At 45.9% G+C, this 17265-nt stretch overlaps 1 protein-coding gene across 1 annotated transcript in view; it reads left to right on the top strand.

Moving 5' to 3' along the window:
- STX8 (syntaxin 8) overlaps positions 1–17265 on the top strand; it is a 255685-nt gene that overhangs the window by 44266 nt on the left and 194154 nt on the right. The window contains exon 5 of the mRNA XM_047831709.1: positions 9476–9600. Coding sequence (XP_047687665.1) covers positions 9476–9600 — 125 coding nt within the window. The remainder of the gene's footprint in view (positions 1–9475; positions 9601–17265) is intronic.

Raw genomic sequence — 17265 nt, 5'->3', positions numbered from 1 at the left:
CAGACATTTGGCCAGGCAGCTAATTCGTCTCACTTGGAATTCTTCTGTTTTATGTGCCACCCTCCGTCCCCCCTCTTCTACTCCTCAGGAGCTCTGACAATCAAACACGGAGGGTAAAGGACTGTTCCCCTTTGGTTTTATTTTCTAGATTTGGGGTTGCTTAGATGACTCTTAGGAAGAGCACCCTAGGGTTTCTGAAATTTGGTTTGGAGGTCAGAATAATGACTTGTGATGACCTTTTCCACCCTGCATGTCTGTTCTTCTGCAGACTGTTTCATCAAGTTTTTAACTTGACGTTAAAACTTTTTATTGCTCAGTGTGCCCGCAGCGAGGAAGGAGAAAACGAGACTGGTTTAGGACTAGAAAAATCTTTGACTGCAGTAGATTTTAAAAATGCCATGGCAGGAACCTCCTAGGACGCTAGGTAAGAAGATACTTTCCTTGTTTGAGGTCTTATTTGTTCTGGACTCCTACTCCAGAAAGACCGTTCGCTCAACTTCACAAAAACAATTGTTGTGTATTTGCAGAAGGCGCGGTGTGAGGCATTTATTGTCCCCAGAGTATCCGCTCCATGAGGTCAGATATCTCTTTGTGTGTCTTGTTCCCTTCCGAGCCCCAAGATTAGAGCCCGACGCATAGAAAGTGCGCTCAGTGAGTGTTTGTAGGAAGGATGGACGGAGAGGGGCACGGGATACAGGAAAAGAACAGGACAGTCTCGGACCTAGAGAGACCGGCCATCTAGCAAATATGGCTGATGAAGTAGACGTGGGTGCATAGCCGTAGATCCTGCAGGAGCAGTTTCACTTCGGGGTTGGTCTTAGGAACTATGTGGAAGTTTGAGAACATTCTGGAAGGAAATAAAAACTTTCCCTTTCCCTAGGCTGTGTCACTTCTCCAAGTCCCACTACTCCCTGCCCCCCCAAACCCCGGCCCCACGTTTGAAAATCTTTGTCCCCTGTATCCAGTCTGTTCACCAACACTTGGGGGGTTTTCCTTTGACTCAGTGTGGGAATTGTCCTGCTCTTCCCGTTCCCTCTTGTCATTTCCCTCACCCAGACCCCCGCCACCTTCCGCCTAAATTACACCAGCCTCCTGGCCCACCTCCCTGGCTGCGGCCTCTCCTCAGCGTAATCCAGTCTGCATATTGTTGCCAGATTTTGCCTCCCAAGAATTTATGTCAAAGAATCTATTTCTGATTGAAATTTGAGCCCCCAGGCATCTTTATATGCACAGAGAGAAACTACCAAGAAAAGTTCCAAGAAAGGAATTACACTTTTCATCCCCTGGTAGCGTTTTCTCATCTTTTTAGACAAGCCTAATTGCAAAGACTTGCGGACTGTGTGTTTCACTGACACCCTAGAAATGGGGTCTCTGGGCCTACCTGCCAGCCTCTCTCTGCCCTGTGCATACACAGACACTGACACATACATGTATTTTTAGACAAAACCAACATTTTATATAGTCACTCTGATGTCTTTCTGAGATGCTAAGAAAAGCTAAGGAAGACTACTTCTTAGAATTCACTGCTTTTCAATTCTGTTTGGTCCATAAGAGTGCCCTCCCCTATGATTTTCCAGCAAGCTTCAGCCCCTTCGACTTGTCAGCAGAAAAACGTGAGTTATCTGCACACCCCCCCCCCCATAGTATCATTTAATCCAAAGCATCATTTACTTTGGGGGATGGAAATGAAGTATTTTCATATCTTCAGAAGCAACTGTGAAACGTTTTGCTAAAATCTTTATAAGACAGATTCCCAACCTATTTATTAATGTGGTTTTTATCTCAGAAGTTCTAGATAAGTTCTATCTTGAAAGAATATGGGCAAAAATTAACCAATTTATTAAAAAAAAAAATTTCAGTTCTGTCCCAGACTCAGAGATGTCGTATTTAGCACTTGGTTTCATTAACTTTTCGGAGGAGAAACGCTCCCTCGGTGTAATTCCGAAAGTGGGGTTGAGCTGGAAGGTGTCTTCGTGAAAGAATTCTCTTTCAAGTGATATCCTCTCCATCTGCTTGAACAAAATCAAAATCAGTCTTTGCTCTGGAGTCTTGGAGGCCCACAGCAGTAGATGAAGTTTTGTTGTGGTTCTCTTTCCTTTTTTTAATCTCTCAAGATAGAGATGTTAAATGCTCCTCTCATTTTGTCTCTCTCTGGCCTAAAAAGCTCAGTGGTTTCCTAGTTCTGTTTCATAAACATGTACTGAATGCCTGTTCTCTGGTATATTCCAAAGCCCTGTGTTTTTTTTTGTTTTGTTTTGGTTTGGTTTTTTTTTTTTTTTTTTGCTACTAGGGATATAAACATGACTGTCATGTGGCCTCTTTCCTCGCAGAGCTCATAATTTAGGAAGGGAGGCATATGAGTAAATAGCTAACTACAATCCTGCTTGATAAATGCCACGTTAGAGGTTTTGAACAAAGTGCCATGGGAGCTCCAGTGAGTGATTGATTCAAGGGAAGGGGGGGGATGGGGATCAGGAAAGACCAAACAGGAGAAGTGACATTTGAGTTGAGCCTTAGGGGATGAATAGAATTTTGCCAGATGGACAAAGCGGTGGGGGTGGGGACACTCCAGACTCATACAAAAACATGAGAGTGTGGAAGTTTGTGCCTTTGTCTGAGCAGCGGTGAGCGGTCTGTAGGGCTGAAGGAAGAGTAAGGGTATGGAAGGGGGTGTTGGGAGATGACGTGGCACAGATCCCTGGGGCCATCTTGTCGAGCTGAAACGTCCTCCCTGGCTTCTAGGGAGCCGGGATCGTTTGAAACAGGGAAACGTCATGGCCAGATCTCTGGTTTAGAAAGAGAGATTCCAGCGGCAGAGCCCAAGGCGATTTGGATGCTGGTGACTGGGAACACGGGGACCAGTCACAAGCCTGAGGCCATGCTCCCAGGAGAGGTGATGAGGGTCAGAGGCAGGCAGTGCCCACGAAGGGGGGTGGGATGGGGGCGCGGACGCCTTGGTAATCGATGAGATGGGGGAGAGAAGGGGCAAAAAACAAACGGGGAAGGGGCTGCAGGACTTGGCATACGGGGCGGTGGGGTGGGGGCGGTGCTCACTAAATAGCGTGCCCAGGAGAACACGGGTTACGGGGTGAAGGTCATGGATTCAATTTTGGACATATGGGGTTCGCCGTGGAGGAGTCCCAAACAAAAAGGCGTAAATGCACGTAGAGCGCCTGCAGGAAAGTCGCAGAGGTGGAGGGGGGTCTGGAAGTCTTGAACACAGTGATTTTCAATCAGGACGAGCGTGGAGCGGGTCTCAAAATCCCCTGGATTTTGATAACCTGGGGTCTCGGCTGGGAATGTGCTGTTCCTCCCAGATCCACCCCCGGCTTCTGACCTTGCCCTGCTAGGGAGCAGAGCGAGTCCCGCTCCCAGCCCCAGTTAAGAACCCAGCACCATGATGACCCCAGAGAACGCATCCTGTTTCTTTCATACCGGGGCGCGCAGAGCGCGGGAGCACCTGTTACTTCCTGTTCTTACAGCCCACAGCCCCAGGGACAGACGTCATGGCCCGGAGAGAGACCACGCAGCAGGGGGAGAAGGACCAGACAGAGTGGCTGACGAGCAGTAGTGTGTAAGGGAGGGGCAGGTAGAGGAAGAGGCACCTGCAGGTTACGGAGAGGCAGCTGCCAGTGGGAGAGAGTGGCCTGGAGGAGGCCAAGGGAGGGTCGCCGGTGACAAAGGAGGCCCAGCACGGGGCAGAGTGGCGGCGGGGCACGTTTGGGCAGCAGGGTCACGGGTGAGGAGAGTTTTGTAGGGCGGGAGCAGCAGTGGGACTGCAGTGGTGGTCGGGCCACCAAGTTCAGTTGGTTTTTTTTAAGGAAACTTGGCTGTGGACCGGTGGATTTCCAGGACGGGGACAGTTAGTGCAGCCCGAAAATGACAGGATCCTGCAGGAGTGGGGATGAAAGGAGTGAGGACAGAGGCAGATGCATCACGGCTGCCTGCCCTGGAAGGAGTTGTGCGAGACGCGGCCTTCCAGATTCCACCCTCTCCCCTCCCGCCCCCTGCACACGGGCGGCTCACATCCCATCGGCGTGTTCAGTCTCTCTTCCGGTGCCTTCCATCCCTCCCTCCCCGTATCGCGGGCCCTCACCCACTCTGCAAGGCCTTCTCGAGTCTCCCTACCCTCAGGAAGCCTTTTCCGCGACAGTGCAGAGGACAGTCCCGGGGCTCAGAGCACGAAGTGATGGGTCGCACCTTTAGCTCTGCCACTACGCGCCCTCCAGACAGTCACTGGACGTCTCTTTTCCTTGGTCTTCCTGTCAGTAACACCTGCGCTGACCTATACCCAGGCTCGCGTATGACTGGAAGGGGACTGTGGATGTAAAACGCCCCTGAAATCGCAGAGGACAGCACCAGTGTGCAACGTTACCGTTTCCGGGCTATGCTTACTGATCTCCTGCATTCAGGGATGGTTTTGGCTGAATAAGTTAGTTCCCTCGACTTCGTTTTTTAAGTCACGGCCCGTTAGGCCAGAACACTGAGGACAGTGTGACAAGCAAGCTCGTCCCTCCCCGGGGGAGCTTATAGTCCAGTGTGGGAGGGCAGAAAATAACCCACTGTATCGTATCTGATAGATAGGTGTCTAAGTGCTGTAGAGAAAAATCAGGCAAAATGACTAGGTGGGCTAAGGACTTACAGGGAAGGGTCAGGGTTACTATTTTAGATGCAGTCGTCAGGGGAGACTCTCTGAGGAGGTAGCACTTCAGCAGAGTCAAATGAAGTGAGGGGCCAAGGCCACGTCTCGGTCTGGAGGACAGCAGGTGCCGAGGGCCTGAGAAGGGAATGTGTTCGTTGTGTTCTGGAAGCAGCAAGGAGGCTAGTGTGGCTTGTAGCTTGTAGTGAAGACACTGCATTTTATGTGGAGGATGGTGGAGGGTGGGAACAGAAGCAGGAGACAGGGAGGGATACGGGGCAGAAGCAGTGACCAGACTTTAGACATGTTTTATTTATTTATTTATTTAAAAATGTTTTTTTTTATATTTATTTTTGAGAGAGAGAGAGCAGAGAAGGGGCAGAGAGAGAGAGACAGACAGAGGGAGACACAGAATCGGAAGCCGGCTCCAGGCTCCGAGCTGTCAGCACAGAGCCCGACGCGGGGCTCTAGCTCAAGGACCGCGAGATCATGACCTGAGCTGAAGTTGGACTGAGCCACCCCAGGCGCCCCTTAGATACATTTTAAAGGATTCGCTAATGCAGTAGATGCCGTAGGGTGCGAAAGAAAAGAGTCAAAGTGGATGCCGAGGTTTTGGGCCTGAGCCAATGGGTCAGGAGTGGTCTTGAACTGAAATGGGGAAAATCGGTGGCGGGCGGGGCGGGGGAAGGAGAATGGGTGTGTGTGGGAAAGTGTTGTCTTCTTCTGGTTAACAGTGCCTTCGTGTGTGGTTTGTTTCTTTTTTTCAATCTGATTTTAAGTGCTTTGAAGGCAAGAATCCTGTCGGAAACTCTTTCATGTTTTCCTTCTGGCCCAGGAGAGTACTGAGTAAAAGTAGGCATTGTTCCAAACGTCAAGTTGAACATAAAATCTCACGAAAAGGAGGTCAGGTCTTCCACGTACAGTGACACCTGTGATCTTACCTGCTCTTGTTGGTAAAGGCTGAGTTTCCCGTTGGACTTGGGGTATCAACACAGTATAAACGCCAAGGGGAGAGACAAAGTTCAGACTTGAACTTCCAAACTGAAACTTACCAAACTTCCAGAACTTTGGAATCAGATAACCCGGGAAGGAGGGCATCAGGGAAGAATTTTTACTTCGGCGCACCTTGGCCAATGGCGCTGCCGTTGACGGTTGCTTTTGTCAAACTGTGTGAGATCGAGGCCAACACCGGTCTTCCAGTGCTCAGCGCTTCATAGGTCAGCATTTGGCCCCGGGAGATCTTTCCTGTACGTGTGCTGGCTGATCTGAGTTCGATATTAATGTTGAATTGGGCCCATGTCATGCTGTATTCTCTAATACATGCCAAGATATATTATATAAATATAATTAGAGGCTATAGCTCTAATTCGTTGTTTTTGAGATTGCTACGTCAGTTTGATGACATCTCTTTTATTTTCTCCTTTAGTAATCTTTTTAATCTTTTTTTTTTTTTTCAACGTTTATTTATTTTTGGGACAGAGAGAGACAGAGCATGAACGGGGGAGGGGCAGAGAGAGAGGGAGACACAGAATCGGAAACAGGCTCCAGGCTCTGAGCCATCAGCCCAGAGCCCGACGCGGGGCTCGAACTCACGGACCGCGAGATCATGACCTGGCTGAAGTCGGACGCTTAACCGACTGCGCCACCCAGGCGCCCCTCTTTTTAATCTTTAAAAAAATGTTTATTATTTTAAAAATTTGTTTAAATGTTTATTTTTGAGAGAGAGAGAGAGAGCACGAGCAGAGGAGGGGCAGAGAGAGAGGGAGACAGAGGATATGAAGCAGGCTCCAGGCTCTGAGCTGTCAGCACAGAGCCCAACTTGGGGCTCGAACTTACAGAGCTGTGAGATCATGACCTGAGCCGAAGTCGGGCACTCAAGCGACTGAGCCACCCAGGTGCCCCTCTCCTTTGATAATTTGTAAAAATGTGCTCTCGGTGTGGCATGGGCCACCAGTGGGACATTCCAGCTTTAACTTTGGAGGAGCCATGTTCTCCTATCAAGGCAGGTGCAGTGTACTGATCTGAGTGAGTGGATGCTTGTAGCTGGTGATAGATGCATTGCGAGGTCACTGTGTGTGTGTCTGGCCCGTTGTCCTGGTCGTCAGTACTTGCTTTTCCCCAGGGATCCGCACACGACATCCCGCATGAATCCTGTTGTGATCCAGAGCTGGTGCTGGTGCACGAATCGGGGAGTGTGCTTTGTAAACTCACTCTTCTTCTCCATCGCTTTCGTTACGCCATCTCCAGTTAGGCGAGATGAGTGATTACTCCAGGGAATAAATCCAGAATCTTGACGTCTTAGATACTTGGGGCCAACCAGGTAAACAAAGTAAGGCTTTAAGGGGACACACCTGCTCTTTGAGAAGGTGGAAGCAAGTTGTCCTTGGGCTCGGCATGTTTGTGCCCTTGAGCAGAGAGGCCAGCTCTGTGTTTAAGATCTTAGTCCAAGGCCAGTGGTGGGGGAGTGGGGGAGACAGTGTCTGGATGGCTCAGTTGGTTAAGCATTCAACTTCGGCTCAGGTCATGATTTCACGACTTTGGCTCAGGTCGTGATCTCACGGTTCGTGGGTTCAAGCCCCGTGTTGGGCTCTTTGCTGGACAGCTTGGAGTCTGAAGCCTGTTTCTGATTCTGCGTCTCCTTCTTTCTCTTTGACCCTCGTCCGCTCTCCACACCCCCCCTCAAAACAATAAATATACATTAAAAAAAAAAAAAGAAAAAAAATCTCTTCTTGGGTGCCCAGGTGGCACAGTTGGTTAAGTGTCCAACTCTTGATCTCGGCTCAGGTCATGATCTCATGGTCCGTGAGTTCGAGCCTTGCATCGGGCTCTGTGCTGACAGCTCAGAGCCTGGAGCCTCCTTCAGATTCTATGTCTTCCTCTCTCTCTCTGCCCCTCCCCCACTCACCTCTGTCTCCAATATAAGTAAACATTTAAAATAAGATTAAAACTTAGTGCAAGGAATCAAAACTTTTCTTCCAGTTTTGCCTCGGTTTGTTTCCCATAACATACCATCATCTTCTCTAGGTTTCAGAGTGCTCAACTAAAACTGAAGGGGAGGTAGGCTTTTGGGGGTCCACTCTTTTGTTCAGAAATCATCCTTCCGTGTGCCCTGTGTATGCAGCTCATTAAGTGGTAACATGACACTTGTTACCACATGTTGAGTGACTGTTATCTTCCAAGAACAGCGTTATACACTTTCCGCACATTTCACACTTGGTCTCCCCCCAACCCCTCCCCCCCCCCACCAGAATGGAAGCTGCACCCATAACAAGAATTTCTGCTTTGTAAGAGCAGAGATTTTGGTCTGTTTTTCCTATATTCTATTTTTCCTTCATTCCCATGAGCAAGAACAATGCCTATGCCATAGTTGAGTACAGAATAAGTGTTTGGTAAGTGGATTTTTAAAAATTGTTTTAATGTTTATTTATTTTTGAGAGGAGAGACAGAGAAAGAGCACGAGCAGGGGAGAGGCAGAGAGAGAGAGAAGGAGAGAAGGAGACACAGAATCGGAAGCAGGCTCTGAGTTCCGAGCTGTCAGCACAGAGCCTGACGCGGGCCTTGAACCCACGAACTGTGAGATCATGAGCTGAGCCGAAATCGGACGCTTAACCAACTGAGCCACCCAGGCGCCCCAAACGGATTGTTTTATATACTCCCCAGCAGGCCTCTGAGGTGGAAATTGCTGTCTGTATCTGCTGGTAGATGGTGAAGCCGAGATCTGATTATCTGGTACTCGCTCTGTGCTGGAGAGCAGCCTGCTGTCCGGTCAAGGGTGCGACTTCCGGTTCCTGCCTTGTACCTAGTAGGCAGGAGGCTTACCCACCTCAAAGGTTATGGGGTAGCAGTGATTTCCAGACAAGAGGAGAAACGTGAGACGTGACGGAGAAGCCAGTGGCCGCACGCACGTCGTCCGGGGTTACGATCGCACGTGGCAGGTCCTCGCTGCCCGTTAACCACCATCGCGACTGCTAGTTCGGTTATATCACCATCGTCGTGACCATCAGTTTTCATAAATCCCAGGAACCCAACTCCCAGATGAATGACTGTTCACGTCTGGGTTGAAATGGTCACAGGTGGTTCCACGAACAGCACCGTCCTCATGGCTTGGACAGAATGTGGGGACAGGGAAGGCGAGCCTTGGGGTGAAAATCCTACAAACATGGGGACCGAGGCTGAGAATGTGGGTTCCCTGTTCCCGGATGGCAGGGTGACCGATATGTCTGGTTTGGCAGGGGTGCATGGGCTTTCTAGGGCAAGTAAAGATTAAGATCGATAATTCAGGATTTGTTCTGTTGTGAGTGCTATCATACGTTCGTAAGCTTGGATTTGAAACCCTCTGTGTGTTTCTATCTGTGAGCAACCACACACCCTTGAATAAGAATCCTGTGGCCCTGTTTTAATGCCATCATCTGTGGTGGTGGCAACATTTGCACCTTCTTGAGAAATAGCATCTGTGCCTTTGGTGTCGCGTAGCCTGGGAGACAAACTTTGTCCTAATCAAAAGGCCACTTCTATGTGGCCTTGTGTTTTGGAAATTTAAGACCCTCGTTTACGATTATTGACTCAAACGTGTGTTGGAAGATTGGTAAGGGTATTATGTGCTGCTTTGGTCTCCTTAACGGGCTCTAATTTTCCGGGGGACCAGGCCTGTGCCTTAATTCATCCTCAGACTTCGTCCAGCAGTGAACACAGTTGCTGGCATTGAACTAAGGACGCAGTAAATTGTGGTCGAATTGCATTTTCAAAGCACGTGAGGCTCACGTCTGCGCTCGTGGGAGTAATCTGCAGCAAAGCTGTGTTTTTTGAGTTACGTAACGCATTTGATCTTGTTCCTAGGTCCAGCCTGATGACTGGAGGGGCTAAGCGAGGGGTACCCAACCCTTGGCTCTTCGAGGAGCCAGAGGAGACCAGAGGCCTGGGTTTTGATGAAATCCGGCAACAGCAGCAGAAAATTATTCAAGGTACTGGACACCCCAAGAGCGTGGGCTCGGAAACCTGGTCAGAATTTTACCCCTGCCTTGAATGTTCCTTACAGCCATTGACGATCACAGGGGAATCAATGCTGGTCTTTTAAAGCTCTTGGCAATTTTGTGCCTCAGGACACCCAAGGAACAGACAGATGGCGTCATCCATCAAGGTAGCCCAGGGAAATAATGATTCTCCACTGGGAGAGAGCGTGCACGGAGCTCTGAATCTGATAAAACCGGGTGAATCAGAGACATGTGCCCACCTCCCTTTACTCTGTGATGGGACTCGTTCTCCAAACACAACATTCCCATCTTCTTTTTGCTTTGCTTTTCTTTTTTTTTCTTTTCTTTTCTCTTCCTGTCTTCTCTTTCTTCCTTCCTTCCTTCCTTCCTTCCTTCCTTTCTTTCTTCCTTTCTTTCTCTCTTTCTTTCTTTCTTTCTTTCTTTCTTTTCCTTCCTCCTTCCTTCCTTCCTTCCTTCCTTCCTTCCTTCCTTCCTTCCTTCTTTCAATTTGAGACAGAGAGAGAGAGAATCTCAGGTGCAGAGCCTATGCAGGACTGGACCCCATGATCCTGGGATCATGACTTGAGCTGAAGTCAAGAGTCGGATGCTCAACCGACCGAGCCGCCCAGGCGCCCTTCCCATCTTTTTCTTACACAGAATGCGTCCATCTGGCTTCGTCTTCAAGTTCATCTCACCCAGTGGCTTTTAAGCCTCATTATTTTTTTACGTTCTTCTATTTTTTTTTTTTTTTAATTTCAGAAGTAATGCATGATCGTTGTAGAAATTTCAAACAAGCCTGGGATGTATAAAATGGAAAGCTTTCTTTATTTCTTCTCCAATCTCAAAACTGTAAACAGATGAGCATGTATTTCCTCAGGCTTACTTGGTATAAGCACACACATATTTTTACGTAAGTGAGATCATGATGGGGTAATGCCATAGCTCTTACTCTCTTATTTAATGTGTGCAGTAGACCTTTTCCATGTTCCTGTTTTTGTACATGGTTTTTCTGTATTCAGATATGCTATTCTTTCTAATTCCTTTTAAGAACAGTTTTATCGAGGTATACATGACCTGTCCCAGATAGCACCTATTGAAAATGTATGATTCAGCAAATTTTGACACACATATGGCACTGTGCACATCCTGCACATCTTTTATCACATTTCTCCCCAAGTATTTCATGTTTTCTATTCTTATTAATGGTATTTTAACATTTCTATTTCTGATTGTTGCTAGTGTATAAAAGTACAACCGATTACCTACATCGATCTTGGATCAGTCAACTTTGCCCAACTCACTACTTTGTTAAAAAGCTCTCTCGTAGAGCGTGTGGGATTTTCTATACTAATGGTCATGTCTGAATCAAGAAATTTGACTTCTTTCTTTTCAAAGACTTTGGTTTTTTTCGAGCAGTTTCAGGGACATAACAGAAATGAGATGAAGGTACAGAGAGTTTCCATGTAACCCCTGCCCCCAGCCATGCAGTCTTCCCCCACATCAGCACCCCCCCACCCCGCCCCGCTAGAGTGGTGCGTTTGTTACAATTAAGCTACATTGACACACCGTCGTCGCCCAAAGTTCATGGTTTATCTTAGGGTTCACGCTCGGTTTTTTGCATTCGGTGGGTTGGGACAAGGCTATGGTGACATGTATTCATCATTAGAATATTTATAGAGTATTTACACTTCCCTAAAAATCCTCTGTGCTGTACTTACTGATCCCCCCCTCCCTCCTCAACCCTTAGCAACCTCCAATCTTTTTACTCTCTCCATATTTTGCCTTTTCCAGAATATCATATATTTGGAATCTTACAGTATGTAGACTTTTCGGACTGTCTCCTTCATTTAGTAATATGCATTTAAGTTTCCTCTGTGCCTTTTCATGGCTTGATAGCTATTTCTTCTTAGTGCTAAATAATATTCCACCGCTAATGGACTCTAATGGGTACACAGCGTTGAAATACAGGTGGGCAATGTTAAGCAGAGAGAAAGAACCAAAAAGAAATCCTAGAGATCAAAAACACTGTAACAGAAATGAAGAAATGCCTTTGATGGGTTTTTAGTAGACTGGCCATGGCCGAGGAAGGAATCTCTGAGCTTGAGAATATCTCAACAGAAACCCTCCTAAAGTGAAAAGCAAAGATAACAAACACTGAAAAAAGAAAAAGATGAAAATATCCAAGGACTATGGGAGGACTATAAAAGCTATAGCACCAGAAGGAGAAGAAAGTGAAAAGGGAGCAGAAAAATATTTGAAACATCACTGAGATTTTTTCCAAAATTAAGGTCAGGCCCCAAACGACAGATCTAGGAAGCTCAGAGAGTGCCAACTAGGACAAATACCAAAAAAAACTACCCATAGTCAGTCCCTTTCCAAACTACAGAAAGTCAGAGATAAAGGAAAAATTCTAAAAGAAAACAGGAGAAAAAATACCTCACCCATAGAGGAACAAAAGTAAAAATTACATCTGCCTCATCTACAGAGACAATGCAGGCACAAAGAGAGTGGGGTGAAATATTTATTTTATTTTATTTTACATTTATTTTTGAGAGACAAAGAGAGCCAGAGCAAAAATCGGGGAGGAGCAGAGAGAGAGAAGGAGACACAGAATCCAAAGCAGGTTCCAGGCTCTGAGACATCAGCACAGAGCCCGACGCGGGGCTCAAACTCACGAGCTGTGAGATCATGACCTAAGCCGAAGTCGGATGCTCAACCAACTGAGCCACCCAGGTGCCCCATGGGGTGAAGTATTTAAAGTGTTGCGAGAAAAAACCCACAACCTAGAATTTTGTACCTTGTGAAATTATCCTTCAAAACTGAAGGAGAAATCAAACAAAAGTGGAGGGGATTTGTTGCCAGTAGACCTGCCTTACAAGAAATGATTTAAAGTTTCTTTAAAGAGAAGGAAAATGATACAGATCTGAAACTTGGGTCTACATAACGAAAAGAAGAACACTGAAGAAGGAATAAGTGAATTCTTTAAAAAAAAAATCATTGCCATACCCACGGGCCATGTAGGTTTTCTCCTATGTAACCTTGGAGTTTTCTAGTTTTGTGTTTTACATTTAAATCTGTGATCCTTTCTAATTTGTGTTGAAAAGTGTAAGGTCTGTGTATAGATTCACTTTTCTTTTGCGTGTGAATGTCCAGTTATTCCAGCACTGTTTGCTGAAAAGACTATCCTCGTGCCATTGTATTACCTTTACTGCTTTGTCAAAGGTCATTGACTATGTGGGTCCATTTCTGGGCTGTGTGTGCTGTTCCATTGATCTATTTGTGTATTCTTTCACCCAGACCACAGTATCTTGATTATTATGGCTTTAGAGTAAATCTCGTGGTCAGGTAGTGTCAGTTTTCTTGTTTTGTTCTTCTCCTTCTTCTCCTTTTGAGTCTTTTGCCTTACCATATGCGTTTTAGAGTCAGTTTGTCAATACCCACAAAATAACCTGCTGGGATTTTGATTGAAATTGTATTGGACCTATAATGTTGAGGGAAACTGACATCTTGACAATATTGAGTCTTTCTGTCCACATCCATGGAATGTGTCTCCTTTGGTTCTTTTTTGATTCCATTCATCAGTTTTGTAGCTTTCCTCATACAGATCTTGTCCATATTTGGTTAGATTGTACATAAGTACTTCATTTTGAGGGATGCTAACGTAAATGGTATTGTGTTTTTAATTTCAAATTCCACCTCTTTGTTGCTGGTTTATAGTAAAGTAAATGGCTTTTGTATATTAACCTTGTATCCTGCAACCTTGCCATAGTTGCTTATTAGTTCCAAGAGATTTTTGTCAGTTCTTTTGGATCTTCTGCATGCATGATCATACCATCTGCAAACAAAGTTTTATTTCTTTCTTTCCAACCTGTACATATTTTCTTTTTTTTTTTATTTAAAAAAAATTTTTTTTTCAACGTTTATTTATTTTTGGGACAGAGAGAGACAGAGCATGAACGGGGCAGGGGCAGAGAGAGAGGGAGACACAGAATCGGAAACAGGCTCCAGGCTCTGAGCCATCAGCCCAGAGCCCGACGCGGGGCTCGAACTCACGGACCGTGAGATCGTGACCTGGCCGAAGTCGGACGCTTAACCGACTGCGCCACCCAGGCGCCCCAACCTGTACATATTTTCATGTGTTGTCTTGTGTCATCTGATGCATTAGCTAGAACTTATAGCATAGTGTTGAAAAGGAGTGGTTGCCGGGGGAGGGGAGGGTGTGGACATCCTTGCCTTGTACCTGATATTAGTGGGAAAGCTTCAGGTTTCACACCATCAAGTGTGATGTTAGCTCTGGGGATTTTGGAGGTATTCTATATCAAGTTGAGGAAATTCTCCTCTGTTCCTGGTTTACTGAGAGTTTTTTTATCATTAGTGAATGTTGGATTTTGTGAAGTACTGTTTCTGCATCTAGTGATATGATCATGTGATTTTTCTTTTTTAGCCTGTGGATATAATGGATTACATTAATTGATTTTTAAATTTTTTTAATGTTTATTTATTTTTTTTGAGAGAGAGAGAGGTGAGGGGTTGGGGCAGAGAAAGACGGAGACACAGAATCCGAAGCAGCTCTAGGCTCTGAGCTGTCAGCACAGAGCCTGCCGGGGGGCTCGAACTCATAAACCATGAGATCATGACCTAAGCTGAAGTCGGATACTCAACTGACTTAGCCACCCAGGCACCCCACATGAATTGATTTTTAAATGTTGAACCAGGCATGCATACCTAGGATAAATCTCACTGATTGTGGTGTATTATACATTCTTGGATTTGATTTGCTAAGATTTTTTTGAGGATTTTTATATCTGTGCACATGAGTGATACTGGTCTGTGTTTTTCTTTTCTTGTAATGTCTTTGTCTAGGACAAACGGTGGCCTCAGAAAATTCTCTTTAGTATTCCTAAAGAGAATACTTTAGGAAGTATTCTCTCTGCTTCTGTCCCCTGAAAGAGATTGTAGAGAATTGGTATAATTTCTTCCTTAAATGTTTAGTAGAATTCACCAGTGAACCCAGGTGTGAAACCTGTTTTCTGTTTGGGGAGGTTATTGTTAATTCCGTTTCTTTAATAGATACAGGCCCATTCAGATCATCTGTTCTTCTTGTGTGAATTTTGTCAGCTGTGTCTGGCAAGGAATTGGGCCATTTTGTCCAGGTTATCCAGTTTGTGGCATAGAGTTGTTCATAATATTCCTTTATTATCCTTTTAATGTGCGTGAGATCTGTAGTGATGTCTGCTTTTTTTCATTTCTGATATTAGTCATTTGTGTTCTCTTTTAGTTACAGGCCTATTGATTTTATGGATCTTCCAGCAAAAACCAGCTTTGGTTTCAATGGTTTTTCTGTTACTTCCTATTGAAATTTCATTGATTTCTCTTCCTTTATTGTTTCTTTTCTTCTGCCTACTTGGGATTTAATTTGTTCTTCTTTTTCTAGTTTTCTGAGGTGTGGAAACTTAGACTGTTGATCTTAGATAGATAGATATATCTTTTTTCTAACATATGCATTCAGTGCTATAAATTTCACTCTATGCACTGCTTTTGACATATCCCTTTAATATGTAAGTTGTGTTTTCATTTTTATTTAGTTCAAAATATGCTTAAAGTTCCCTTGAGATTTCTTTTTGATCGTGTGTTATTTAGAAGCATTTATTTAATCTCCATGTATTTTGGGGTTTTTCCAGTAATCTTTCTTAAAAAAAATTTTTTTTAATGTTTATTTATTTTTGAAAGAGGAAGAGACAGAGCGTAAGCAGGGGAGGGGTGGAGAGAGAGGGAGACACAGATCTGAAGCAGGCTCCAGGCTCTGAGCTGTCAGCACAGAGCCTAGCCCAGGGCTTGAACTCATGAACCTGAGATCATGACTTGAGCCAAAGTTAGATGCTTAATGGACTAAGCCACCCAGGCATCCCCTTTTCTTTTAATTTTTGTGGTTTTACTTTTTCATTTCAGTCTGGACGCCTTTTATTTCTTTTTCTTGTCTCATTGCACTTGCTACAGCCCCTGGTACAATGTCAACTAGAAATGGTGACAACAGATTTCCTTTGGCTTGTTTCTTTTTTTTCAACATTTATTTATTTTTTTGGGGACAGAGAGAGACAGAGCATGAACGGGGGAGGGGCAGAGAGAGAGGGAGACACAGAATCGGAAACAGGCTCCAGGCTCCGAGCCATCAGCCCAGAGCCCGACGCAGGGCTCGAACTCATAGACCGCGAGATCGTGACCTGGCTGAAGTCGGACGCTTAACCGACTGTGCCACCCAGGCGCCCCTCCTTTGGCTTGTTTCTAATCTTAGGGGGGAAACATTTGTTTGGAAGCTAGGTGTGAATTTTTCTGTATTTGGTACTAAGTATTTTTGTATTTCTAGGAATATTCTTGAGGTTTTTTGTTTATTTTGTTTTTTTCCCAGGATGCAGTTCAGTTATTTGGGTATTGTTTTGTAAGGTGGACCAGGAAGAGTTTATTTTAGAGGAGGGGTCAGCAAACCATGACGTGTGAACCACATCTCACCCACCATCTGATTTTGTGTGCTCTGCAAGCTAAAAATGGTTTTTCCACTGTCCATAGTCAAAAGAAGACGATTTCATGACTCGCCAAAATCATATAAAATTCAAAGGTCATGCCGTGTCCATAAATAAAGTTTTATAGGAGCACAACCATGTTCATTTATTTATGTATCATCTATGGATGCTTTCCTGCTACAGGGGCAGAGTTGAATAGCTGCACTGGAGACCATATAAACCACAGAGCCCCAAATGTTGACTCTCTGGCCCTTTATAGAAGATGTTTGCGGACTCCAGTGTAGAGGCGGTCTAGCCCACCACAGAGCTGAAAGCACTCTGAGTCCCCCGATGCCCCGTAAATCATGAGGCCACCTGGTCGGTGGGAATAGGGACTGTGTTCCAACCCAGCGTGAGCTCAGAGGATCATCCCCTCTCACCCTTTCAGGCGGTTCTTTCCCCAGCCTTGGATAGTCTCCTCACGCGCATGTCCTGGTTACTGCTCAGCTGAAGCCTTGAGGTGGACCCCGTGCAAACCTCCGGAGATTCTGTTTGCGCCGCTCTCTCCCCTCTGTGCTGTGCCTCGCGCGCACTTACCACCTTGGCCTTGTTGGATGCTTCTCCGTGGAGAGATGCCGCCGGGTTCCCTCCGGATGCCCTCCTCCCCACGCCGGGCGATGTCTGGGGCAGTCCTAGACCTCCTCTCATTTGCTTCGTCCCTCAGGGATCACTGTCCTTCATTCCCTGATGGCCGTGTCTCTCCTGAAACTGTTGTTTTGTGTATTTTGCCTGTGGTTTGGTGTTTGTTTGTTTTTTTTTTTTTTTGTTTTCTTTTTTTTCCCCCCAAGTTGTTTCAGGCCAGAAGTAAATCAGGTCCCTGTCAGCCCCTCTTGGCCAGAAGCAGAAGTCTCCTTCCGTCTTGAACTCCCTTTCCACAGTGAGTTTATCTAGCAAAAGGAACTCTGAGCCTCCCCGATGCCTTTAATTCCCTGTACTTCACCCACTATCATGTTTGGAAGCAAAATGAACGGTGCAGGGCGGTGTGGCCTTGCGCGCAGCAGGGCCATTCATTCGGAGTGCTTTATCCTTCGGGATTGACGGTCCCTGAAAGGGGTGTCTTGCAAGCCAACAGGAATGGGTTTTCCGTCATTGTTGCCTC

The sequence above is a fragment of the Prionailurus viverrinus genome, chromosome E1 (genome assembly GCF_022837055.1).
Source record: "Prionailurus viverrinus isolate Anna chromosome E1, UM_Priviv_1.0, whole genome shotgun sequence".
NCBI classification, from domain to species: domain Eukaryota; kingdom Metazoa; phylum Chordata; class Mammalia; order Carnivora; family Felidae; genus Prionailurus; species Prionailurus viverrinus.
Note: the sequence above shows the minus strand (reverse complement) of the source record. Positions and strands in the feature narration are given on the sequence as shown.